The sequence below is a fragment of the Hoplias malabaricus genome, chromosome 8, assembly GCF_029633855.1.
Source record: "Hoplias malabaricus isolate fHopMal1 chromosome 8, fHopMal1.hap1, whole genome shotgun sequence".
Lineage (NCBI taxonomy): Eukaryota > Metazoa > Chordata > Actinopteri > Characiformes > Erythrinidae > Hoplias > Hoplias malabaricus.
In genome coordinates, this window is record NC_089807.1 from 16,075,794 (window position 1) to 16,102,080 (window position 26,287).

The 26,287-nt window shown below is 37.7% G+C and overlaps 1 protein-coding gene across 3 annotated transcripts in view; it reads right to left on the bottom strand.

Moving 5' to 3' along the window:
* The window catches only part of gbf1 (golgi brefeldin A resistant guanine nucleotide exchange factor 1), a 66,128-nt gene that overhangs the window by 10,259 nt on the left and 29,582 nt on the right, over window positions 1-26,287 (bottom strand). For all 3 annotated transcript variants that reach the window (XM_066678392.1, XM_066678391.1, XM_066678393.1), the window contains exons 4-25: window positions 18,527-18,658; window positions 13,744-13,862; window positions 13,511-13,619; window positions 13,108-13,168; window positions 10,873-10,927; window positions 8,375-8,519; window positions 7,774-7,991; window positions 7,075-7,243; window positions 6,748-6,959; window positions 6,552-6,650; window positions 6,272-6,466; window positions 5,981-6,173; window positions 5,713-5,853; window positions 5,535-5,623; window positions 5,135-5,337; window positions 4,599-4,722; window positions 3,781-3,906; window positions 1,831-1,913; window positions 904-1,140; window positions 628-721; window positions 328-504; window positions 45-109 (exon numbers count right to left, since the gene is read on the bottom strand). In XM_066678392.1, the coding sequence (XP_066534489.1) occupies window positions 45-109; window positions 328-504; window positions 628-721; window positions 904-1,140; window positions 1,831-1,913; window positions 3,781-3,906; window positions 4,599-4,722; window positions 5,135-5,337; window positions 5,535-5,623; window positions 5,713-5,853; window positions 5,981-6,173; window positions 6,272-6,466; window positions 6,552-6,650; window positions 6,748-6,959; window positions 7,075-7,243; window positions 7,774-7,991; window positions 8,375-8,519; window positions 10,873-10,927; window positions 13,108-13,168; window positions 13,511-13,619; window positions 13,744-13,862; window positions 18,527-18,658 (3,046 nt within the window). The remainder of the gene's footprint in view (window positions 1-44; window positions 110-327; window positions 505-627; window positions 722-903; window positions 1,141-1,830; window positions 1,914-3,780; window positions 3,907-4,598; window positions 4,723-5,134; window positions 5,338-5,534; window positions 5,624-5,712; window positions 5,854-5,980; window positions 6,174-6,271; window positions 6,467-6,551; window positions 6,651-6,747; window positions 6,960-7,074; window positions 7,244-7,773; window positions 7,992-8,374; window positions 8,520-10,872; window positions 10,928-13,107; window positions 13,169-13,510; window positions 13,620-13,743; window positions 13,863-18,526; window positions 18,659-26,287) is intronic.

Sequence of the window (26,287 nt, forward strand, 5' to 3'; positions counted from 1 at the left end):
TTTGTTGAATTTGTATGTAATATGGGGGTATTAAGTAGTTTTACCTGTTTGATGGTGTCTCTTCACGCTGTAGCGAAATCTTTCCATTAGGTTCCACAAAGTCTTCAACCTTTGAAGAAAAGATTGTGGGTGTTATTGTCTATGGCAGCCTAAACAAATGTACTTATACCATAGATACACCATTCTGACAGCAGGTGGCAGTGTAACACATTTCTAGAAAATCAACACGTTTAAAAAAATTCCTCTGTGGAAAAACACTCTCAGAAAAATTACGTTTGCACAGTTACAGTAGTTTGTGTCATCTCAGTTTGAGTGTCCTTCTCTCACCTCTACCATGGACTTGGGTAAGAGTTCAGCCCTGAAGAGTTGGAGCATAGCATCCATGATGTTTTTCCAGCCCTCTCGCAGAATGTCACCATGACGATGAGCAAGGTTAAATACAGTCTTTGCTGCCACTTGAGCCTTTCCATTGCTGCCAAACACTGTGGGTAGGTTCTCTACAGACTGAACACAAAAAAGAACCACAGTCAAAAACAAAGGGTCTGATTTCACATATGAAGGTGGTCACTCTAGAGGTGTCAGAATGTGCAGTTTAAAGACCACTCATTAGCACAAAGCTGTTCTTACCTCACTGCTAAGTGTGGTAAACTTGCAAAGTGAGATGATTAAATTATCAAACACATCACTGAAGCCGTAGTGTGCTGAAATCATGGCACATTTCCTGAAAAAAAAGGGGATATTATTGCGGAACTAGGCATAATGTTTAACTGAAAATTCAGTTTGTGTGGAAAAAGCACCTGGTGTGTGATAAGCCATTTGATAATCACATACTCTAGTTGGGCAGCTCATTTATGATTAACAATTCTTTAATGATTCAACTTGAACTCAAAGACATGTTTTTACCTGAAGCCTGCAATGGCTTTTTGAATTATTGCATCATCCAGACTCTTGTCAAACACGTAAGAGAGAGCAGCGATGGTTGGGCCCCAGGTCATAGTGAACAGATCATGGTCATAACTGCCTGCAGGCAGGTGAAGGAAGATGCCTTCAGAAGTGGCCCCTCTGTGCAACAGCACACTCCACACGTAGTTCTCCTTTACCAGACCTGTCTGCTCATCAGGCATGACAATCTCTTCATTCCTGCAAGACAGTCACGCATAAAAAATTTCATTTGTTACCTTTACTCTCAGTCTAACGAATGAACAATGAGGTATGAATGACAGCAATTTACATGGTTTTAAAAACACTTATGTTAATATTTTACAGCACTTTGGATAATGAGAGATTTACAGTATAAATTAAGCAATAATTATTCTCTTTTGTCAGTTTCATAATAATAGCAAATATATTTAAATCTCAGCAACAAAAGTCTTTTTTATAAGCTTTTATTTTGTCCATCTTCCATTATTTTTTTTATATTTGCATTTACTTTTTCACAGAATATTTTTCCACACATTCAATGTTCAATTTTTAGAAGCTGGTGGTATTTTCTACTTCTCATGATCCAACTAATTTCAAACACTTTGAATAATGTTGAGATCTGGGTTCTGTTTAGTTTTCTCTTTAGTTCGGAAGCAAGAGGAAAGCTTGATTATCTCTCTCAATAGGTCAAATTGTTACTTTATTGTTGGTCTGATGGTAAAAGTTTTTGAAAATCCTGAATGATTAAGCCCCTGCTTTGGAATCTCGAGGCAATGTATTATCTTTTGTTTAATCTTCACTAAAATGGGTCCTAAATGTATTACTTGTACAGAATGGCAATTTTTAAAGTAAATAAACATACCCATTGACATTTGCAAAGAACAGCATTTGCATTTAGCTATCTCTTACTTGATGGCATTGTAGATATCTTCCAGCATGTCCTGATCAAAGTCTTTGCCACCATTCACACCTTTTAGATTCTTCTTGAATTGCTAGATAAACGTTAAAAAAAAAGACAAATAAGGAAAAAATAGATTAAAATTCCTTCATTCCAATCATTTATACCAACATCTAACTCATATCAATTTTCAAATCCAATAATGGGTTTACTGATGCTGCTGTCCCTTAAGTGTTGGTATCGGGCAGTTTGGTCTAAGGCCAAACTCAGCTCAAATAAACAGACACATATCCGCTGTTGAGTGATGGCGTTAGGCCACTGTTTTACTGCATGCCTTCTTAATGGCAGGTAGAGCAAGATCCCTTGGGAGAGAGATGATCAGAAAGAGAAATAAACAAGGGAGTAAACAGTGGGGAGTGGGGGAAGGGCCAGCTGGGAATGAGGTTTTCATAATGGAGCTCTGGTCCAGACATTCACTATAGCTGCTGTAGAGACGAGACAGCTGGACTCACACTGTCAGCCAAACAGCACCGTGACCTCTCAGCTTCAAGAGCTCCACTTTCACTCTGAACTCTCTCCTTCCACTTATCCCTAAAGCATGCAGTGTGAATATCTGAGGATTGGGTTCCAAGAAGTCCTGATGTACCTCTACAAGCTTAGTGGACAGATTTTCAGATTAATTATGGTGCTAAATTATACTGTAAACACATCTGTGTATAGTGCAAACCCCCTCAAAACATACATGTATTGTAAATTTGTCATGGTGATCCAAAAAAAAAAAAAAAAATAAAATGTGTATGGATGTGTGTGTGTGTGTGTGTGTGTGTGTGTATACACTAGCCCGTTCCGCTCAACTGCTGACAGGACTGATAAATTGGCAGGGCCTAGCAACCTCATACAACACTTACTGGAGCTACCAGTTGTTTATGTAGCAACAAGGATGTGTAGAATAAATTTATCTCCAACGCTAAACCTACATCTGAGAGACAGATGTATAAAATGTACCCGCCTATATTAGCTTATACTTGCATATTATGTGGCTGTTAACAGTGACTGTTTGCAAAGTACCGTATTTTCCGCACTATAAGGCGCACCTAAAAAACTCAAATTATCTCAAAAGCCGACAGTGTGCCTTATAATCCGGTGCGCCTTATATATGGACCAATATTGAGCCACAACAGGTCTCGCAACTACGGTAAGCCTACGGTACGCCTACTTCATTTTCTTCCGCGCGCGGTGCATACTGGATATATACCGGTATATATATATTTCATTTCCATTTGTTTTTTATGTAAAGCCCAAAATGGCTCCTATTAAGAGACACGCATATGATGCAGAGTTTAAACTCAAGGCGATCAGTCACGCAAAAGAACACGGGAATAGAGCAACAGCAAGAGAATTTAACATTAACGAATCACTAACGAACGGGATTCGTGGATGAGGAATAACTTAGTAAAATGAGCTTTACATGTTTATTTTGTGTGTTGTGTGATTTTAACGTTTGAGCAACGTTGAGTTATTGATATATTGTTATCGCTTTGCACTATTTCGAGTGTTACTATATTGTGATTATTATTATTATTGAATCAAGGAAATCTCCCCCCCCTCCCACGATGTGGGGTATATTAACATTGCACTACATGTTTTACCTTAAACTACGCTGGGTTGTAATCTATTAATAAAGTTGAACTGACCTATCTGACTGTTTTGTTGACATTCCCTTTAGCGCAGCTCCATCTAATTGATGCATAACGTAACCCCCAGCCTCTACTGTAGCATCTATTGTATGCGCCTTATAATCCGGTGCGCCTTATATATGGACAAAGTTTTAAAATAAGTCATTCAATGAAGGTGCGCCTTATAATCCGGTGCGCCTTATAGTGCGGAAAATACGGTACTCTCTAGAACATGTATGAAAAGACAGATAGCCTGTGCTGGTTCGGTTATGTGTACATCCTCACCTCCACTGTCATGGGGATGTTCTGTTTACGAACGTTGTGGTTATGCTGATCTGTGTTCAACATAATGACAGCGTAGGCCAAAGCGAAGCCAGCATCATTTGTCAAGAAGGGATTGCCATTCACTTTCTGTAAACAGAAAACAGAGCAACACATTGGTCACAGCAAATATACATCTAGAAATAAAATTTACATTCAGAATAAAAGCAAACATTTATATAGATAGTGTACTTAAAAATAACATCAATGTGATGTGCTTACTCTTTAAATGTCAGACAGTGAATCCATTCTTGTTACAATAATTTGTGGCAACAGAAAGGGCGCAACCTTGTTTAGCTACTTTGTATGATGATATGACCTCATTTGCAGTGACTGAGGACTGACACTAAGAAAAGACATTACTACAAATACTTTCCAGGTCACACAGAGAGAGAGAGAGAAGCTTTCTTTATTTAAGAAGTACATACATGCTCTCTTCAGTGGTTTAGCCTCATCTCTCACTGCAGTATGGTTATGTCATGCTTCCTAATGCAACATTTTCCTCTTCCCTGATTACCTGCATGACTAATGGCCCTGTCCTTAATCCTCATTGGGTTGCTGTACCACAGTCACTAATTACCTGATGATGGGGCCAGTTGGTGGTCAGGATGGCCTTAGCATGTGGTAATGGAAGAAGTGTGTTCCAATAATTGTGAATGTGAGAGAGATAGCAACTAACCTACGACCTATTTACAGTATGCATGTACATGTAGTATGTCGTTCTGCTCAAGTGTACTCGTGAGTCCCTGCCAAGTCGAGTGTGTGTGTGGCAGCTGACTCACATGCCAGTTGTCAGTGAAGGTTTCCAAAAGTCGCTGAATGACCGGCGCTTCGCCAGGAAGGCGGAAAGCCTCCAGATACAAACGCAGTGCCTCATCTATGCGCAGCCCCTGAAAGGTGAACGTACTAGACGAAAAACCAAAAGAATGCCAAGTCAAAAGCTTTTAACCACTTCACATCATCTTAAACAAAGCAGACTTCATATTATCCTGCTGATTGCACAAATCAGAGACCGCAAATATGAAATATGAAACATGCAATGACCATGAAACTTCTCGTCCTAATGCCTCTATCATGATACTTAGCACAGCTAAATTCTCAATGTATTCCAAAATTCACATCATCCCATAGCTTTAATTAAGAATTCAGAAGCTGCAAGCACAAAACTTCTTAAAGGAAACAGGATGAAGATTAGTGATCATAGCTCCAAAACAGGAAAATATATATTAAAGTGCAAATCTGACACCAGAAGTAAACAAAAATCAGTAAAAGTTAGCATGTGATTGTTCAAGTTAATGTCTCTTAAAAGAAATCTTACTTGACAAAACTGTCCAGCAGCTCCATGTTCTTTCGGTCACTGACAAATTCACCTATCATCTTTTTGTCCAGACGGGGGTTTTCTCTAAGCCACTGAGCCACTTCATTGTTGTCCATTGGACTGCTGAGAAGACCTTTTTCCTGTAGAAACTGGATGCCTTTCTTAGGTTTCTGATTAAATTGCTCTGTGCCTGTGATCAGGAGCTGCAAAAAAAAAAAAAAAAAAAAAAAAAAAAAAACTAAGCTACACTTCTAATAATAAACAGCACTGAAATAAGCAGCTAACAAGATTTGTGGAGCAATAAATTTATACATCATTATTTTTACTATTCTAAAAGGTAAAAATCTATTTTGTGTAGATCCATTACATATTTCTCAATATGTGCAGAACCATAGATCACCTTTTTCTTGTTTTTGATGTCCACCAGTTCCTGAGAGTCTGGAAGATAGCTGGAGAAACGCTGAGGCTTTTTAGGACTTTTTGTCTCAGCTGCAACATTTGAAAAGTAAAACAAGAAACTGAATACAAACACATACAAACAATAATAGATAAATATTCCACATAAAAAAAGACAGTACCTGATTCTGTTTCCTCCTGATCTTGCCTACCAAGCCTCATCTTTTCCGCCATTAGATGGCCACTGGTAGGAGGACATATTGACTGCACCTCAGACTCCACTGAGGTCTGCCCATTAGAACAAGTCACTACCTTCACAGACTCTAAAAGTTTACAAGTTCAGCAACAATCACTACATTATTACATATATGAAACACCACAAAAAAATACAAAAAAAGGTATGTGCATAATACATATACATATGTATAAAAACACAGTCAGACTTCATACCTGTTACAGCATTTGTGCTATTGCTGACAGCAGCCTCTCCTTCAACGGTTAATGTTTCCGTTTGCTCCTGCTCAGCACCATTGTTCATCACTTTAGCCTGACAGTGGGCTTCTGTGCTGTCAATGACAGTTAACAGTGCTTCAAGTGAGAGAAGGTGGGTTGTGTAGAGCTGTCCTGACACTGGAAAAGCATTCTGCAAAAAAAAAAAGAAAATATCCAATTATTTAATATTATTAATCCTTTAAGGGGGCATTGTCTATGTGCCTGAAATTCAAGGTTTGAGTAGATTACCTTGGAGAGCAGTTTAGTCAGGTCCTCAAAGAGGTTAGAACAGTAAAAGTCACAGTCGTAATTAATGTAAAGCTCAGTGACAAAGCTAGGGATTCTCCAGAGCTGCACAACTGCCTCAAGGGCCATTTCCTTCATCTCATAGGGCATCTTTGGGTTCTCTGAGGTAATTATATCCATCAACTTCTTCAAGTACATCTGCAGTAGACATGTATAATTAGCTATTTACATAATCACATATAGTATGTTTCACAACAAATCTGGGCATGAAAGAGTTACATACTTCTAGCTGAAACTTGAGATGTCCACGCATGCTCTCAAAGAGCAGAAAGCAGACTCGTATGGAAGCAGCATATAAATTTATTCGGTCCACACTCAATAACTACAAAAACAATAATACACTGTTATATATCTTTAAGCAATGTAGAAGTACCTTCACAAACTTACTAAAAAAAAAAAAACTCAGAGAAGAGTCCCACCTGAATGAGGTGTCTGCAGAGCTCATCTTTGACCAGACACAGCAGTGACTGGTAGGGAGCAATATGGGCAGCCTCCAGGGCCACGTTCAGCAACTGCAGACCCATATGCATCATCACATCCGAGTTGTGACGATCGTGAGGGTTGGTGAGGGAGATGAGAAAGCGGAAGAGCTCTCTCAGACATGGGAGTCCATAGGGAATCAGAGCAGTGCCTGATCAAAACAGAACTACATAAGTGCATTGTTTAGAAGACTATGGGTTACATTTCTAAATGAACCAAGCTGCAAAACAGAACAGAGTTTAACGTAAGTTGAGCAGATAATGTACCCTCTTTCTGAGTAGACTGTGTGAAGCGCACTCCTCTGGGATTAACATAGTCCATGTCATGCACCGATGCAGAGTCAGACTGTTCTGCCAGTGAGTCTCTGTCCTCCAGCACCTCAGGAATGGATTCCACTGAGGCAGATTGAGTACGTTCAACTTGCCTACCCTCAGACTGTGAACAACATCCAAACACCAACTTTCAGTAATTCTCCCAGAGGAAAAAAAAACATTTAAACTGAAACATTCAATAGAAACTATTTCTAGTCTACAATATGAAATCATATACAAAGGTAAAATGTATTATGTTTTAGTAAAACATTATTTGCAATTAAAAGCAGTGTTTCTGGAAAAAAAAATAATAATGGGGAATACTTTATGTTCATTAAATTTTACTTATGATATGTTGCATGCATTAAGAAAAAAACTAAACCCTAAACTAGTCACAAGATATATTTAGCCATTCTAAAATTTAGGAAAACTGAATGGCTTGCAATAGTAATAAAGCTGTAGGTTTTTAAGAAATAATAGATACTTAAACAGTAAAAATGTACTCACTTACTGACATATTTTTTCACACAATCCTAAAACTTTTTTGAAGAGAAGCATAAATTTCCTTTGAAGTACACTTTTTGCATTATAATTCACCGTGCGGATGATACAGATCATTTGGGTTTTACTGTGGGTGGCTTTCTGACTGTTTACCTGTGCGTCCAGTTGGCCAGGCTCAGTGTTGGGTGCGGTGCCTGGAGTGGTGGCTGTGGAGCTGCTCTGTTCCAGGTCTGTGAGGTCTTCTTTAGATGTGGTCTTTGAGCAGTTGTACAATCCACTGTCTGTAGTAGGGCTGGAGATAGAGGAGGCTACACTGTCTGACGCAGGGAGAGCTGCAGAACCACTATGCTGCTCAATGAAGGGCACTCCACCTGAAAGTCCATACAGGTCCTGATTTTTTTATTTCTTTTAGAGCAATGGTGTAAAACTGTGTTTCTCTATTCTCCGACATTCACTTTACTTCATGTAAACTTTAATACCTGAACCTACTCAAACATATTCACACCCAACATTTCAATTTATGTGTTACATTTCAGAAAGGAAGAACATTAAAACAACTTGCAATAACTAGTTGGAGCACTGTGGGGTTGCTACAATTTGTATTTGTTCCAAAGAGGTTGATTGTACTATGATGCTTATTACCCAATCATCTGTCTATATTGTTAGCCATATATTGCAGATAAAATAATTAAATGTATTAATAAACGAATAACAATTGTCCCTCTCATTAAAAATGAAAGATCCACGGGATTACCTGAGAGGTTGTTGCTGAAAGTGGAGAGCTGAGACTGGTCCATTTGTCCTGAGGAGCTGCGGACCATGTGACGAGAGGGCCGAGGAGAACGCTTCTGCTTCTTCCACTTGGATGACTCACTCATTCCGCCAGCACGCATCTTCAACTGAAAAACACACATAACATCTTTATTGTAAAAAACACATCAGGCAATATTGCTGAATACTATTCATGCTACTTCCATCTTTAAAAAATAACTTCAAGAACACTCTGAAGCTGAGCATCATCTGGATACAGTTCTGAGATGACAGTTTTTAAACAGTACCTTAAGTTTATTGTTGTTATTGTACAAACTAATCAACATCTAGCAAATATCCAGCTTGAAAATTAACTTTTTCATAGGAATGTGATACCACCTTAGCACCATTGATTTTATTAAGCCCGTACTAGACAGTTTTCAGTACCCTCAGATGTCTGTTTGATCATCAGTATGGCAGACGTACATACATAAAAAAAAATGTCAGTCAAAAGCCTAGACACAGAAGAGTCATGAGCAAATTCATACATAACTTTTCAGATTAGAATGTGAAACATTAAAATACTTTCAAAATGTCAAATGTGTCCACATTTCTAACTGATTTTGTACATAAAAAAAATCTGAATCATGTTTGCTTCTTCAGAAAATAAGAGAAATGTGCAGTTCTCTGAGGTGACATGAACTATAGGGGGTTAAGGAAGGAGAGAGCTAGAAGGTTAGAGGAAAGTACAGTTACTCTGATCTGTGACTGCAAACTCTTCTCCTTACCTGCACTCGTTTGTTTTTCCACAAGATATTGTAAGCCTCAAGAGAAAAGGGGCAGGCCCCAGGATTAGTGGTGAACACATAAGCGCAGAGGGTAAAGACGTATGACTGGAGAGCAAACACACACATCTACACCATGCGGCGAGCAAATGCACACACATCTTAATGGATGTAACCAATTTCTGGCATTCCACATACATCCTCAAACAACACACATGCAACTCCAATAAAAACATCAGGGCCTAAGCGATATATTGAATGACCAATAATATCAGCTGATGTTTGTAATTCACAGTATAAGCCAAAAACACTGTTAAGGACAAACCTATAATTTTATATATGTTTTTAACTATTCCATTGCTAATGTCTCATGATAACAGAAAAAACTTTGTACCATTATGTTTTAACTGTATGAAAGGCATACACACTAAACTGATACATGTGAAAAAAAAAAAACATCACGGTAAATATTACTATGTATGAACTTTATATAAACCTACTCTTCAGCATATAAATAGAAAAGGAAAAAAACATGACATAAGTCTAAGTGAAGTTTCATTCAAACTTCATTGATTGTGTTTAAACTGTACTAAATCGATTCCCCATTATAACAATTAAGTATACATTTAAAACAAACATAAAAAGTTTAGCCAATATAATTAATATAACTGGTAATTTTAATTTAGCAAATATAGTTCTGCCAGTTTTTAGTATTAATGTTAGCCGCCTAAACTCTGTATCCTCTACAAAAATGTATCTGTCAGGCCCTAAGACAGACAGACAAACAGACACACATACACACACACACAGTCTTACAAATGATTAAATACACCCTCACAAACACACAGGGGAAACCTGGTGCATTCTTCAGAGAGAGTAAAAGTTATATTACAAGTAACAAAACACACTCTAAATACATACAAATACTTAAATGTGGGGCACTAACTAAAAAATGAAGACAAATGCACACAGAACAGTCAAAATTACTGTAGAATAAGTCCTCTATTTAAATATACACTCAAAGATAACAGAAGCTTAAAATAGCAATACAAGATATGCATATGTTCATGTTTAAATGTGTTCGCAAATATCGCTGTATAGTCCTGTAAAAGAATAAACCTTTAACTTTAGACCTGGAAAATAAATGTACACCAATGGGTAGTGGTACTCCAGATCTTACAAAATTTACCACTCAGAATTTACTTTAGAATACTTCCCCATGCAATCACCGCTTTAAGCCATGCTTCCCTGTGTATTTAAATGCACTAGCTGAGGCCCAATCATTGTGCCTGCTTTATATAAATAAAAAGTACCCTCTCTAAACCCCTCTGATTGGTGTTTCTAGGCTGATCTGCATAAATAAGATCCTGTGTGTCCAGGATACAGCCTGGGATCTGTAGAAAAGAACCAGCACAGGAAGGAATTGAAGGAAATGAAGAAGAAAAAAACGAGTCTCTGTTAAAATAAAGTTACCGATGCCCATCATTCCTCCAAAAAATGGTTTGTTCTGCTAATGAATGCAAGTGCAAGGAAAACGGCAAAGGCTACCACATTGACATAACTTTAGTACACCATTCATAATGACTGAATTAATGGTCAATTGTAATGACAGTGACAGATGATATATTAGGGATAGATGAGAAGCAGAAATGCGAAAGGGTCACAACAGCCAGACTAAGCTAACAGGGTCTTCATTCAAAACAGTATTTATATTTACCTTCTTCATATTGGTGCCCACAAAACTTTTAGCCTCTTCCTTAAACTGTGGAAGTCTGAAATGGGGGAACAGAAACAGAACATTACCTTGGATGCAAATTTTACTAACTTAATGGCATACATGAGAACAGGAAAAAGGCAAGACATTTCCAGAACATCCTTGTTGGTTCATATAAGCAGCTCTTAGAGACTTCACATAACAGTTTTTTCCAGACAAAGTCTGAAGATCTAGCCTTTAGCTTCCACTACATATTACATTAGACTTGTAGCCAAATACAAAAACTAAGTACACCACCTCAAGCTGATGAAATTAATTCAAATAAAAAAATAAAAAACTTGTGTGAATAGCCATGTTGTTTCAGATGAGAAAATGGCATTTTCTTAAATATCACAATAGAATAATAAACAAATTTGCAATTGAATACTGATTTTTTTTTTAAAAAAAAAAGAAAAAAAAAAAAGAAATCAGATGACGCTGTTCCTTGTCCAGATAGAACAAATTAAAATTTCTTCATTGGTCATTTTAAAAAGCCCTCTAAGGCCAGTGTAGAGTCAATATGTCAGAAGATCTGACATCTTTGTTCATGGGCTGTGACTTCTTGACCTGTAGTGCTGCTTCATTAGCTGATTTAGATGAGATGATGTTCTCATGATGCGTTGTGTGGACACTGCAGCTTTGCCTCAAATAATCCGTCACCTCTCAGACACTGGGAGACATAGGACCTGATGTTAACTCTGCTCTGCGTTAATAGTGTTGTCTTGCTGGCTCGATTATTGGATGATCTGAGAGTCCAACAGATTAACATCCCTAATGCTTTCAGCAGGCTGCTTAAGCCTCCTCCTGAGCACTCAATAAGATCTGCTGTTCATTACTCCATCTCTGTCTGTCACGCACTCATGAATGTACACACCCCTCATCCACTCCTTATTACGAATGTGTGCGTGTGCGTGCGCACACAGAAATACAAACTCATTGTTAAGGTCCATCACCAGTATGAAGGCAAGATTAACATGAATGTTTTGTTTTTTTTAGTGAGTACAGTGGAGCAAGGATATTTATATATTTATAGAACAAAGGGATTGATGTATTGATGTAACTCACCTGAATTATAGCTAAAATCTTTTGTAAGCATTCATGAAACATACAAATGAAACAGGAATGTCATGATTTTATTTTTGTTTATCAAAAGAGACAAGGGTGTGTGTGTGTGTGTGTGTAGTCCTCATCTATATGCAGATGGTAGACTGGGTTGCTTTGCAGGCTCATTCCCTTGTCTGTGTGGGATGTGACTGGAAGTCTAATACAAGTGCTGTCTCCACGGATACGCACGTCTGATAAATGCCATCCCATAATCATGTTATTGCATTAGAGAAGCAGTGCACTATGACCTGCGCAGCAGGAGTGAGAGGTGCTGCACACAATTAGATGACATTTATAGCAGCGTAATAGTGTACTAGAAAAGGAAATCAGATTTAAATTTACTGCAAAGCATATACTTCATTATAGTCAGCAGCCAGTGAAAAGTGTGATCTACGTGACTTCATTGCTTCAGCTAAAAAAAAGTATGTTAAAATTCATGCATAATACATTTTAATTTGTTCTGAATTTGACAAAAACATGAACCCCATTTTCCACTGTGATGTATGAAAGGCAGCCTAATGTGCTAGTTGCATTAGATTTCACTGTTTGTAAGAAACATGTTTTCAAAAAACAATCATAAACAAAAACCTTATAAGAAAATTAGAAGAAATTTAGAATTACATTATGTTTTAAAAATGCGGCCTCTGGTTTCTGTGTTCTGCTAAATTCCCTTTGCTTTACTGTTACGTTAGTTACGCCTAATAAAAGCAAGTTTTGTCAATTTTATGAGACATTCTTTCAGCCTAGAGTACCAGTATTCTGGAAGTTCATTAATTAAAATGACCCAAACTTAAGTAACATCTTACATCGTATTGAATGTTATCAATAGAGTCCAGAACAGCACTGCAATCTCATTAGCCTTCGGCTGTTTAACAACCTTGCATGTCGGAAGTGGAAAATCTATGCTAGCACAGGAGAGTGAAATTGGAAACCATTAAAGACACAAAGCAAGTTCCTGCTGTGTTCGGTCTCAGGTTAATCTTGATTATGTTTACACGCAGCAGACAACTCTGCTCTTAATCCCCATCCCCATATTGTTCCCTGGCTTTCTCTCTTGCTTTTGCTGGCTCTCACTCTCTGCGTCTCTCTGGTTACCTGGAGAAGAGCAGCTGCACCATGTCCACAAGTGTGTGCTCGGCTGATTTCCTCAGAAGCTCTGTGGAGGGCAGAGAGCACAGACAGAACGAGTATGTGAGTGTGGGGTTAGTTTAGAGGAGACAAGGCAGCAGCAGCTCAGGGCCCGAGAGTCCAGCTCTGTTTGGTCAGGATTATACCCAGGCTTTATTACTGCCCTGCTCAGGGACTGGGGGGCAGGGAACTGTGAACAGAGCTAGCTTGCACTGGGTCAGCATTTGAAGATTCAACTGTGCCAACATAACAGCTGAAAATGTCAATGTAAAAAGAAATTGAAAAATTATAAATATACACTATTTTTCTTGCCACTCAGAGATATAAGGTTAGGTATAATGTTCAAAAGTCACATTGTCTCCAGCCTCACCGCTTAGCCTCATCTCAAAGCAGATGCGGAAGCAGGACTGCATAATCTCACACACAGACTCGTTTGTCAGATGGGCTCCCACTGGAGTCAGCAGCAAAGTCCTCAGTACCTGAAAAATCACACAAAGCCAAACTCTGTATTAAATCCCTCCCTGAAGGCATGATTTTCGTGTACTGAAACTTCTAACACTTCTAACACACAAGTGAGTGACATTTGAAGATGTAGACCATTACCTGAAGGATTTTCATAAGCACCACTTCATCACTAGCAGGGTCTGTCCCCACAAATCTGGCATGTGTGACAGCATCAGCCATGTTCTCAATACCTGCTGCTGCTCCTTCATGATTGGCATCTGCAAAAACCAAATGAAGATCATACTGAAGGACCCAGAAATACTTTTCAATTTATAAATGAGTATCAATTAATCAATACCTAGCTGGGCTAACAAAATAGTTCATTCAGAATTAGATAAGTGCTGACGAGTTAAAATTACATGACCGTCATATAATAAAGCTTACACAATTAGCCTAGTTCAATCCACAAACCCCCTTTATTCAAAGCGTTCCACGTGGAGGGTCCCTCACAGCCATCTGACATCTAATCACCAGATGTGTTCTTTGTAGGCAGGTGGGTAAATTGGCTGTCTAGGCAACGGGAGCCAGTGTTTTGAAACCTAAGCTGAGCCAGATAGCAAGCTGGAGCCAGGCTGCTTTTCTTTCCCATCACCTTTAAAGAGCATTTCATTAACTAATAAGCACAGACTGCCTCAAATGGAAACCAGGACCATGGCTGCAGGTAGAACGCTGACACCAGAGCACATTTCACTTATTACCAGTCAAACAAAAGACTGAGCAGTGGAAACATGTTGGCACTTTGCTCAGTGGTCCTTCAAACATATACCTGAAATTACAGTTAAACTCTTATTAATTAGTCTGGAGGACAATATCAATGAGAACACATGTTGTGAGTGCCCTGTGAGCTTTTTTTTTTTATTTTATTTTTTTTTATAAAAAATATTAAACCTGTCTGCTTAAAACATGGGAAAAACCCTATTCTCAATTAACTTTTTTTTTTTTTTTTTTAATTGGAGTGCACATGGTAAAATAGGGTTATGAGTGTTAGTGAATTAAGCACACATATAAAAGCAAGGCCCACAATAAACGAGACCCTCTTCCAAGCACCCAATCTCCACGGAAACCGGAGCCATGGTCTATTCAGCACAACATCAGAAGTCATCTAAAATACTAATCCTCACTTGGCACAGGCTACACAGACAGGCGGCAGAGTCATTGTAGAAATAACAGAAGTGTGGGTGCGGCTGGGGGGCTTTGTGCATGTGTGTGAGAGTATGTGTGCATGTGTGTGTGCACAACTGAGTGGGGTTCGAACAGCTGTTGCACTGTAAAAGGGTACGTAAAAAGCTCATTTGAACAATATATCATCATAGAGAAAGCTGTTCATCAAGTAAAAAGATGCCTGTAAGATGTATGATCCCTGTGTGCCCTCCAAGTAAGCCTCTGCATCAATACAGATAGCACCTCAGGAAAAAAAATGAAAAAGGGTGGGGGGAGGGGGCGGCTCACGAAGCCCAGTTTAACTTGCATTGTCTGCGTAATCTACCAGACTTAATAATAGTGTTTCAGCCAGTAAACTTAATTTGCTATACGTACTGTCTAAAATGTTTAACCAATTGGATATGGACTGGGAGGGGCATAGATCCATACCCATAAAGTCACAGGGCAATAGTACTTACTACAATAAACAGAGCAAGAAAAGAAAAGAAAAAACACATTAAAACATTTTTACATCAATCCTTTATGATATTTTCTTATGATATTTTCTCTCAGCAAGACAAAATCAGGCCTCACTGTGCACAAGTTACAAAAGCATGACTTCATAGACACAGAACCAGTGTGCATGACAGGCCTGCCTGCAGTTCAGACTTGTCCCCTAAGGAACATTAAAAGAGGAATATGACAATGGCAACCACAGACTGCTGAAGTAATGTATCAAGTGAGAATGAGCAAAAATTCCACTCCAAAAATTGTGACATCTAATGTCATCGGTTCCTAAGCATTTAGACAAAATTTAAGGTGATATACAGTTCTTTTTCACAATAAATGTCATCACAAAGCAGCTTTACAAAGGTCTAAAAGAAAAGAAAAGAAATTTGGAGTAGGAAATGTGGGATGTCGATATCTGTCAATGCAGCTGTCCCCCAGAGCCAACCGAGCTCAGGCCTGAGATTGTGGAGAATTAACCGTCACCAAACTAACTCACACACACAGAGACCCCCCAGTGTGCTAAAAGGGCTCAGGTCTCACTGTACACACAGAGGGAGAATGAGAGACACACAATGACAGCATGGTGGGCATGTCAAGGCTGATAAAAAGCATATGCTGTAAGGTCTCAAGAGACAAGCACTGGCTAGAATATACTAGAATAAATGCACTTTTGCAATTGAACAATCCTCATGTCAGAATCAGGCAAACACAGAACAATACATATGAAAATATGGACCAAATGAATGTCAATTCAGGTCTATCAGAAACGTGCTGAAAATATATACTGTAAAGTGTGCACACAATGTCGAACAATGCTTGACCAATAGATGGCGGTGTCCTTCATACAGTAAATGATTGCCATTGGATCTATATCATATATCTTAATTCCATCATAATTAATAACAGTACACTATCCATGTTCATTTATAAGTCTGAAGAGTGTAATAAATATGAACATAACATAGCCTTGTATGTAGTATATACTAATGCTAAGAGCCAGGATTTGCCACTACTGAAATAATACAGTTGAGTGTTGTGAGTCGACTAGAGCTATAAAAGTGTTATCTATAGAGTGTGGTGTGTCTTTCGTCTGTGGAATGCTAATTTGGAGTAATGATAATGTCACTCTTCATGGCAGATTAGAGGAGACTGAATGAGCATAACCCATCAGTCAGCATACAATCTCTCACATGCCGAAAGGTCATTTAATCACAGACTCATACAAGTGCATTAATATGTCATGCTTGTCGAGAGTGTTCACCTGGGATTAACGCAGTTCTGTGTGTGTATATGTGTGCATGTGCATGTGTAAGAGAGTGAAGCGTGTAGAAACAAATGAAAATACATTTGGAAAAGGAAGTAAGAAAAGCAGAAGGCACAAAAGGAAAACTGAACTAACAATTTAGAAGTGGAGGTGAAAACCTAGATGAGCATTCAAAAATGCTGTATCATACATATTTTCTTTTTCCTATTAATGATATATATTAATACAAAATCAAAAACAATATTCATTGGGTAAAGTATTAGAACTTGAAATATTTGTCCAAACACCACAGGGTCTGGACATTAGTCTGCTCATGTCATGTTTTCAATGGAACTGGACATCAATGTTCAAATATCTGTTGAAAGTGGTGTTCAAATTTTACATATATTCCCACAGCACACTCCTATTTTTCGGCATTAGGAGTTTTGAAATGATATCATGCAATTCCCAAAATTCTAAATTTGTTTAGAAAAAATTACAGAACTTACAGAAGTGGTTTTATAAAGTATTTTTCCGTATTATAATTATTATTGTGATTATGATTGTAACTGAAAGTAAGATTGAGAGAATTGTAACTGAGAAGTAGTGCAGGGGGACTTATATTGACTTATTTTTGTTGATGCAAATCAATTCTAAATTTAAAAACTAAAACTCTAAATTCGGGACACTGCTAACTGTATGAAAGTAAACTACGACCGAAAGTGACACAATACTATATACTCTGAGTAACACATGAGTTTCTGTGGTAATCAAACAGTGAATAAAACTTAAAGACAAGTTCTGTTTCATCAAGGTACATTCAAGGTAATTTCATTACTGATACAGCCGCATGTTTGCTTTTGTTAAAGTGTAAAAATAAGATAATAAAAAAAACATCTTAGGACTTGAAAATGTAGCTTTATAAGAAAGCTCAATCTTAAAAGAAAATAAAAAAAAAAAAGAAAAGAAAGACAAACACAAAAAGAAAAACAAACAGCAACAGATGCAAAGTACCATTCAAGCACCATGGATGATCAGAGAAATGTAAGTTCCCTAGCTGAGGTTGACAGAAGAGACTTTGAAACACCCTGCGTCAGCATGTGTATGATCCCTTCTATGGTAGCAAGGGCCATCATTTGGAGAGCCACTGGGTTGGTTGCTATAGAAACCCATCCCTGTGAACCTTCTGATGAGATGCTGGATGTGGGTGGGATTAGGAACAGTGCTGAATTTGGAATGACTGTCTCATGGCTATTGTTCATTTTTTCCTTTGCATTTCATTTGTTGTCAATAATTCAAAATATAAAATTCTACTTGCAAATTGTGCATTTCACACCAGTATAGCAATAAATAAAGTGCACTATTAAAAACAAAAAACATTTGAACTTTCAAGACCACATTGTCGTCTTTAATGATTTCATCGCCCTCATTCTGGTACATACAGCTTTCCCCTTTGATACTTTAAGCTGTATAACTTCACCTCTGGGGTGCAGGTTTATCATTTCAGGTCACACCAAAATATCCATCTGTGTGTTTTGTTGTGCAAACCATGCAGCTGCTTGACAAGAGCTGTGATATTATTTATTCAACAACTCCAGCTATTTATGAGAAATAATAATAAAAAAAAATCATGGACATGTAACATCTGGAGCCTTGTGCTGGTTTCACATTTGACAGTCACTGGCAGCCACGCATCATATTTCTCTGGTGAGACTGAGGACAGACTGTGCTAATCATGCTTCTTGCACAAAGAGCACTTTATGCAGCTCAATAGTGAAATATACTAATGACCAGTTTCCTTGATTGAGCCTAAACATAAATTAAACTGGATTTTTAATAGTCAAATGGCATCATACTATTACATTATACATATATAATTTAGCAAACAATATAATTCATATCCAAAAATCTTTTAACTTAAAAATGCAGTTTTGTGGCAGGAAATAATATGAATTGAATATTAAATGGAAATATTTTAATTAAGTTTACTTATAAGGCCATAGGACAGGAACTTGTTGACAGATGTAAGGGCGAGGCCTGTGATGGGTCCAGTTGTGTCCTCAGAGCGAACCACGTCCAAAAAGGGTCGCAGGAACACATTAGGCTCCACATCAGAAAGGTCTGAAAAATACAATACAGACAGAGACATGAATGCATGGCAAAACATTGTCCTGGTTTAATTCTTCATTTTCAAATGTAATAACCAAAACCAACATCCAACTCAATTCTTAAAGTAAAAAGGAGGGGTTTGTGAACAGAGAACACAAGCAAGAGCAACACTGATTGAGTAATTTACTCAATTATCAATAGCTCTTTTTTTAAGGCAGTGGAAAATGACATAGGATTTATCACTAATAAAATGACTGTGGCGTAAAAGTAGTCCAAAATAAAAAAAATATATTGTTATGCATAGGGATTTTCCTTTAATAAATTAGCAAGAACATTATGGTAAAGTGCATAAATATAATTTAACACAACTAGCTTAAACCCAAAAAAACTATAGATACAAATATCTATGAGGAAACAGACCAAAATCATATTACCATTTTGATGATGCAAGCTTATGATTGTATGGTAGTAATTAAAAGGTATGGCAAATAAAAAGAAAGGTCCTCACACAAGGCCCTAAGCTCAGAGAGCCAGTACAACACAGCTGCAGCAGAAGGTACTACATACTTCACCTCCAGAGTCTGACTTAGCACTGAATTTGTGGATGGGAAAGCACCTCAGGCCAATCTAACCAGGCTTGGGGAGCAACCCCTCTAAAAGCAATGGCAAGAGTAGGGTGAGGGGTTACAAAACACAAACCAGGTAAAACAACAGTGAGAAAATTAGTCCAGTCACGAAAGGCGCTGAAAATGCTAGGCTGGAGCTGTGCTTGCCATAGCAATACCGTGAGGATTAGGGCTCTCCAGAAAAATTTCTTAAACACAAAAAAACAACCCATGACTTCAAAGCCCAAGACGAGCCTCAACCAATTTTATAAAGTGCACATGTGACCACCGAGTATTAGCTTGTGTTATCTAATATCCCTGCGGCCTGTTTGAAAGTCAAATATGAAACAATTTGAAAATTTCCACACTTGTTTTATCCTTGGCCAGGATGCTTTCAGACCAGCTTCCAAAAGCAAATCTTCAGTTGCTGTTTTTCTTTTTTTGTTTGTTTTTTCATTTTTTTTTTAAACCATCTCAATATTTTCTTTGTATTGTCTATAAAAATGCTCAGTGATGTGCTGTAAACGGATTCATGACGTGACATTCTCTGCCAGTGCAGCAGTATCTGAGAACAGGCATCTCAAGTGCCTTCCACTTATATCCGTGAAAAAGCAAACCATACAAGAATAACAAAAGTAACTTTGAAAACCAGCCAAAGAAACATTCAGCAAGGTTTAAAAACAAAAAGCAAAATAACTCTATTGTGTTAAATCATATCATGAGTGCCTGAAACTTTTAAGAGTGGGCTTAGAGTCTATTACTTTACAGTGGGAGAGGGGGTCTGCAGAGAAGAGGGCAGACAAGGGGGAGAGGGCTAAAATGAATCTGTCAATAGAGCCTAATAAAGACTTCATCAGAGGCGATCACCCCATAAGTGCCACCATAACACTGCTAGTCTCTCAGACTGGAGAACTCAATTGTGTTGTATTGATCTGGGAGGCCATCAGCAAGCAGAGGCATTCCATCATCTCTCTCACCCTCTGTCTCTTGTCTGTCCAGGCCAATCTTCTTAAATAAAAGATAAATATGACTTGGTACTCCAAAGCATTCTCCAGAGCCTCACAGGTAAATAAATAAATAAATCGAGGTGTTGGAGCATGATGCAGAGACAATCCCACAATAACCAGTGTGACCTTTGGGTGACATCGCCTAAAATAAAATGGGGATTAAAGTCATTCGCTCACCCATGTATATTGCATTTAAGGGCTGCTAGCCTACCTGAATGAGTGAGTGTGTGTGCAGGAGAAGTGTCCTTGGAGAACATGCTCCCTGAGATGGGCAATGGCATGATACGCCTCCTAACAATCTCCCAAAAGACTCCATCTTGTTTCACTGTTACTCGCAGAGGTACTGTTCATGAAAATACAGAAGTCTACAAATAATTGAGTTCTAACTGCTACCGTTCCATGGCAAATGCAAGGCCTGTTAACATCAGTTAGCCTATGACTTAAACAATACAGACTGCTCCTGGATTCAAAGAGCAGGGACCGGTCTGGGTCCCATTTGAAGTCTCGGCCTGTGCAACCATGTGTGTCTTGTACTTCAGCAAATAAACCACTGAGCAACGCAGTCCCTCTGCCTCCTGGGAGAGCCTGCAGGAGAAGATGCCGGCACTACCCATTACAAATGCACATCCATTGGCACTGAAGCAGAACAGGCTTAATGTTTAAAACAAAGTTTTAGTAACCAGTAACTCTTCAAGCTATTGTTTGAAGGTATTGTAAAAGGCTTTTTATCATCACAGTCTTAAACAGCCAGAGCTGTAAAACATGACTTTAAAGTTAATCTAACAAATCAATTCCAATTCACTTTTAAGTTATTCTCAATAAAGGAAAAATGGAAAATACTGCTGCCTACACCTTTATGAACATTTATACTTGTGCGCTGGACTGTCTATGTCACTCTGCAATTACAGTCATGAAAGAAACAAATGCAAAGCTGGCACATTGTCCCTCCTGGGTGCTGGCTCCTTAGAGTTAAGATTGCACAAGGAGGTTGTATAGAATACTAAAAGTAATTGTTCACTTTTTACTGAAATACAGCAGCAAAAATGCGAGTCATCTTGCGGTCACGATGAGACTGAAGGCAGCTTCCTATTCACTATTAGGTACTCTCTCTACCCTATGAGCCAAATCTGCTTTTTTTCCCCCGACAGTTCTCTCGTTTCACTTTAAAAATCCTTCATCTAGATTTTGCCAATCATCAGAATCACGTGACTGAAAACCTATGATAGGTGTCAGATAGAGGAGTATAAAACGGTATCAAGCAATAACCACTGCTTTGTAGGAAAGAAACAAAGTTTTATGGAGTAAGAGAACAAGATCCAATAATTCTGGGATGACTTGAAATGACATGAATGAGAATTGTCCAGTATAACTTCTGCCTTGTTTACAGCCTAGACTTCAGATGAAATATTGTATAAGTAGACATTTACCAACTACAAAAACACAGTGCAAGTGCATCACGATGAACACTTGTAATTAAAAAAAAATAATAATGACAATACAAACGGCAAATAAAAATGACTCCTAAACATTTCAAGGACAGAGAACAACCAATCTGATGAGTATGTCAGAGGGAACACACAGGCACACAAACAGTGTCCAAATAAAAACATGCATCTTACTTTACAGGAGAAGGGAAAATGTGTATATACGAGAGAGAGCGAGAGAGAGCGAGAGAGAGAGAGAGAGAGAGAAAAAGCGAGAGAGAGAGAGAGAGAGAGAGAGCGAGCGAGAGCGAGAGCGATTCGGAGCAGCATATGATTAGGGTACACCACCAGAAATACAAACAGTGCCTGACTGTGTGTACTGGAGCTAACAGTGCTTTGTATTTGCTTAATTTAATCACAAAAGAATGAGTAACTTAATTTGTCAGACTGCTGTGTCACATATTTTAGCCAATCATACGCATCAAGTGACTTTAACCAGCTTATGAGTAGTTCAGACATTTTCTTTAATATTTGGTACATTTGTGAATGTTAAATGAAGGTTTCACACAGAAGTGCTGCCTTTAAAGGTTGTTATAAAAATTTTATTCACAAACTCAGGACTATTAACTCCCTTTAAGTAGTAACTCATATGGTGACATTATATGGTAATTTACCATGATGATGATCCCCAATGATTTGTGTGATATGAAGTTGATGTTTAAGCATGGGCACGACAAACATTCAGTTTCTAAGTCCAACCTTGAACATGGACTCAACCCTTACCTTTCCATACACTGTGGTAAATTGCCTGTATTTCAACCATATGTCTCAACAAATAAATGAACTCAGTGTCTGAGAGACACTGAGCTACTAAGAACTAGCAGAGTCCCAGATGAGACAGAGTGAAGAATTCTAAAACCAAAATACTGACAAGGCTAGGAGCGTAGTGGGTGGGGGGGTGTCGTCGGATAGGGGTTACTCACCCCGTGACCGACCCAGCAGTCCAAAACCAAACACTGATGGTTATTGATCTGCTGCCGGAATTAGAGCTTGGGCCTTTCCAGCAGTCTGCTTTAATATTGGGGGAGAAGGGACTCTCTAACAAGGCCAGCAAGACTTCAGCAAACCCTGAGAGACCTCTTGTCTCTGCCTGCTGAGGCCCCCGCCAATGTCTGATCCATCTGCGGGGAGGAGTTTGACGCATGTCAACGCGGCACTCCCTTGCTCCCTCACCTCTCTCCTCCATCTCTTGAAGGAAATTGGCACTTGTCGAAGAGGGCAATTAGGATGTAACAATGTTATGGAACTCCATATGGTCGTCCCGTACAACCCGCAGCGGTATTTTATGAATGCTTTGAACAATGCTCCACACAACCTAAACAGGCAATTTGAAAGCCCCAGAGAAATTAAAACTTTTCTAGGAGCTTTCAAAAGTAACTCAGTGCAGCTTCTTTATTTATTTAATTTTATTATTTTTTTTTTTTTTACATAGTGAGATCACAACAGTGTTTTCTTTTCTGAGGATGAAATATAGCTTATATTTATATAGACGTTGAAAGGTTTCTTTAGGCATTCTGCCCTCTAGTCAACAAGGAGAATAGCCAATTTACATTATTTTTTCCTCAAGTCAAACAAACCCTATCCTTGATCAAAACTGAACAAGTGTAATAAATAAATATAATAAATAAATAAATAAATATAAAAAAATAAAATCTGCAATAATAAGTCAGATTTAAAATACAGCAATATGAAATAATTGAAAATCCAACAAAGGAAGGAAGGTACAGATATATGAGAATTCTAAGAACATAGGACAGATCATGGTAAATCACTCGAGAGAGAAAATTTTCATTCCCACATTAAAGTAATCTGTATTTTTTGGCAAGTCCATTCCTTTAATCTAAACTCTTTCATTCTCTCTAGTTCATCAGACTCTCCTGTTTGTTGACTGGTCCCCTGAGCACTGAACCACTGTTCGCCTCACCCCGAGGCTGAAAGAGAGAGGATGGAAAAAAGAAAAAACCTTTGAGCTAGAGTGCAAACAAACAAACAGCAGCCCTGCACCTGACCTTTGACCCCAGGAGCTTTGTTCAAACTGGCCTCTGGACTCAAACTGACCAGAGACTCAAATGCTGAAGAATTTGACTGGGCTCAAATACTGCAGCTGGGAGAATGAACTGAGAGAATAAATAGTTTATGTGGAGAATGTGCAGTATGTTAATCCAATGACCTCAGTAATTTCATTCCATATACTGCAAAACTGCAGAAGAAATTATTTAGTTACTATAAGGTAATACCTCAGATACTTTATGTTAACATAAGAAAAGAAAAAAAAAATCAAATGTTAAATTTACAAGCAGTTTGTACAGGTTTGACCTTTCAGTTTTACAATGTAACACATTTAGATTGCAATGTACAAAATGAATTACAAACTAAGAACATTATTTTTTATTATTATTTAAAGTCCTTTGTGATCCTGTGATGCCTGCAGTTGATATAACGCCTATATTATGTTAAACATGTGCTCTGTACTGTACTTATTTGAGTGTGATCTAAACAATTAAACAAATAGTATATTTTTTACATAACTAAAAAACATTCAAGTGCATAACATAAAACAGTCAGCTGCTTCAGTCCACTGTTTCAATGTAAATTAAAGCTGTTTGAAAATCTCACCAGCTACAGCGTCAACTAAAGTTAGGAACAGTCTCCCAGTGGACGTAGATTCACAGTGCAGTGAACATAGGAATGTGCCGTGAGAGTGTGCTCCAGAAGCTTTTTGAAATAAATATGCCTCAAAAAAAAAAAAAAAAAAAAAAAAAAAAAGGCCCTCTATTTTGTCCATGAAGAAAAGGGTTTCAGAAAAAACAACAAAATTGAGGATTATTCACTTATAATAACTGATTACCTGTTAAAACCTAATATAATGATTACCATATTTTTCGCACTTATCTTTTCCAGCTTTGCACAAGGTAAATAAAAAATAAAAAACACTGCATTATATTATTCATTTAGGTAAATTTTTGTTAAAACTTTATTTAAATGATTACATAGCACTGCTAATTTTGTGTTCAATATAAAACTTGCTGAAATCATTTCAGTTTGTGTACCAGCATATTTTAAAAATACTGTGATAACAATGATAAATTTGACCACTATAATCATTACATTTTCATACTGTTCCTATCAAGCAGTGCCCAACTCTCTCTCAATTTACACACCTTCACCACTCACATTCAGATCAAAAGACCGGCCCAGCAAGTTCATGCAGTTGGTTTATTAGTTTTATTATGTAAAAAATAAAAAACAAACAAAAAAAATATTAAAAACCTGTCTTTGGAACACTGCAGTTTCATAGCTAAATACTCTGTCTTGGTGTTGACTGCTTATTTCACAGGACATCATACATCTAATAGCAAGTTAAACAATTTTAAAAGAATAAATAAATAATAATAAATTCATGAAGGATTAAATTTGGTTTTTAATTTTTTTCTAAGCTACATCCTTGATAACAGTATTATGAAATAATTACTCTGAAATTTTGATCATTCCTGAAAAAGTACTAAAATTATGACAGTTTATGTAACAGTTCATCTATATAATTAAACCTGAAAATCCCAGCAACTTTAATTAAAATACATAATCTATTCTAAAATGTAACACATTCACAAACCATGGCTTCATTAGTGACCAACCCCAGTACGCTTTGCACCTGTTATCCTGCAAATAAAATGTATTTTCTATGCTGCATACTTTACACAGAAGCCACATTATTCTGCCACAGCCAAGTAGGCCTGGACGTACAGTAATGTGTTTCACAGTCTGCTGACTGCTCATGATGGATGGACTTCTGCTCCAAACTATGTTACGCTCAATCAACTTACAAATAATGGATGTTTATCATGCTGATTTAAAACATTTGAGAGAATTCCGCTGTCTGCATGCGCGTTTTTGTGCATTTTCCTAGTATGCTTCCTGAAGAATGTGTTGCTGAAAGTTGCTTCCTGTGTGCATGAGGCTGCTGAGAATTCTGAAACATGGCTGCTCATAACAGTTTGCCCTATACATTACATGATACAGTAGTGTGTTATATATATTTGCAAGTGAAGCAAAATTAACATTACCAACAAAAATAAAATAAAAAAAATAAATAAATAAATTAAATAAACTTCATGCCAAAATTTCAAAACGAAGGAAAATAAATGTTTCCTATAACGATTGGGGAAATAACTGTGCCTTAAATCATGACACTGGGTGATATGTTTTATCGTATTTTCTGCATCTGACATAGCAAAGAAGTGACATTGCTGCTTAAATTAAGCCAACCACTGATCAAGTGGCAAGTTAAAGAAAATCATTACTCGCATCATTACTGACAAATATGAAGCAAGGCTTGAGATTTTCTCTGGCATTACTATACACATTAATATGCCTGTAAGACAGTTGAAAACAGATTACTGAAAGAAGTTCCCTATGTAAACCACTCCACTCCTGCAGTAAAGGGAAAAAAGAAACGGCATGATCTAATCCAATTCAATCCATATTATTTCGATACATGCATATGCCAAAGTGGTATGCCCTTCATCAGAGGTGGCTCTGCATTAG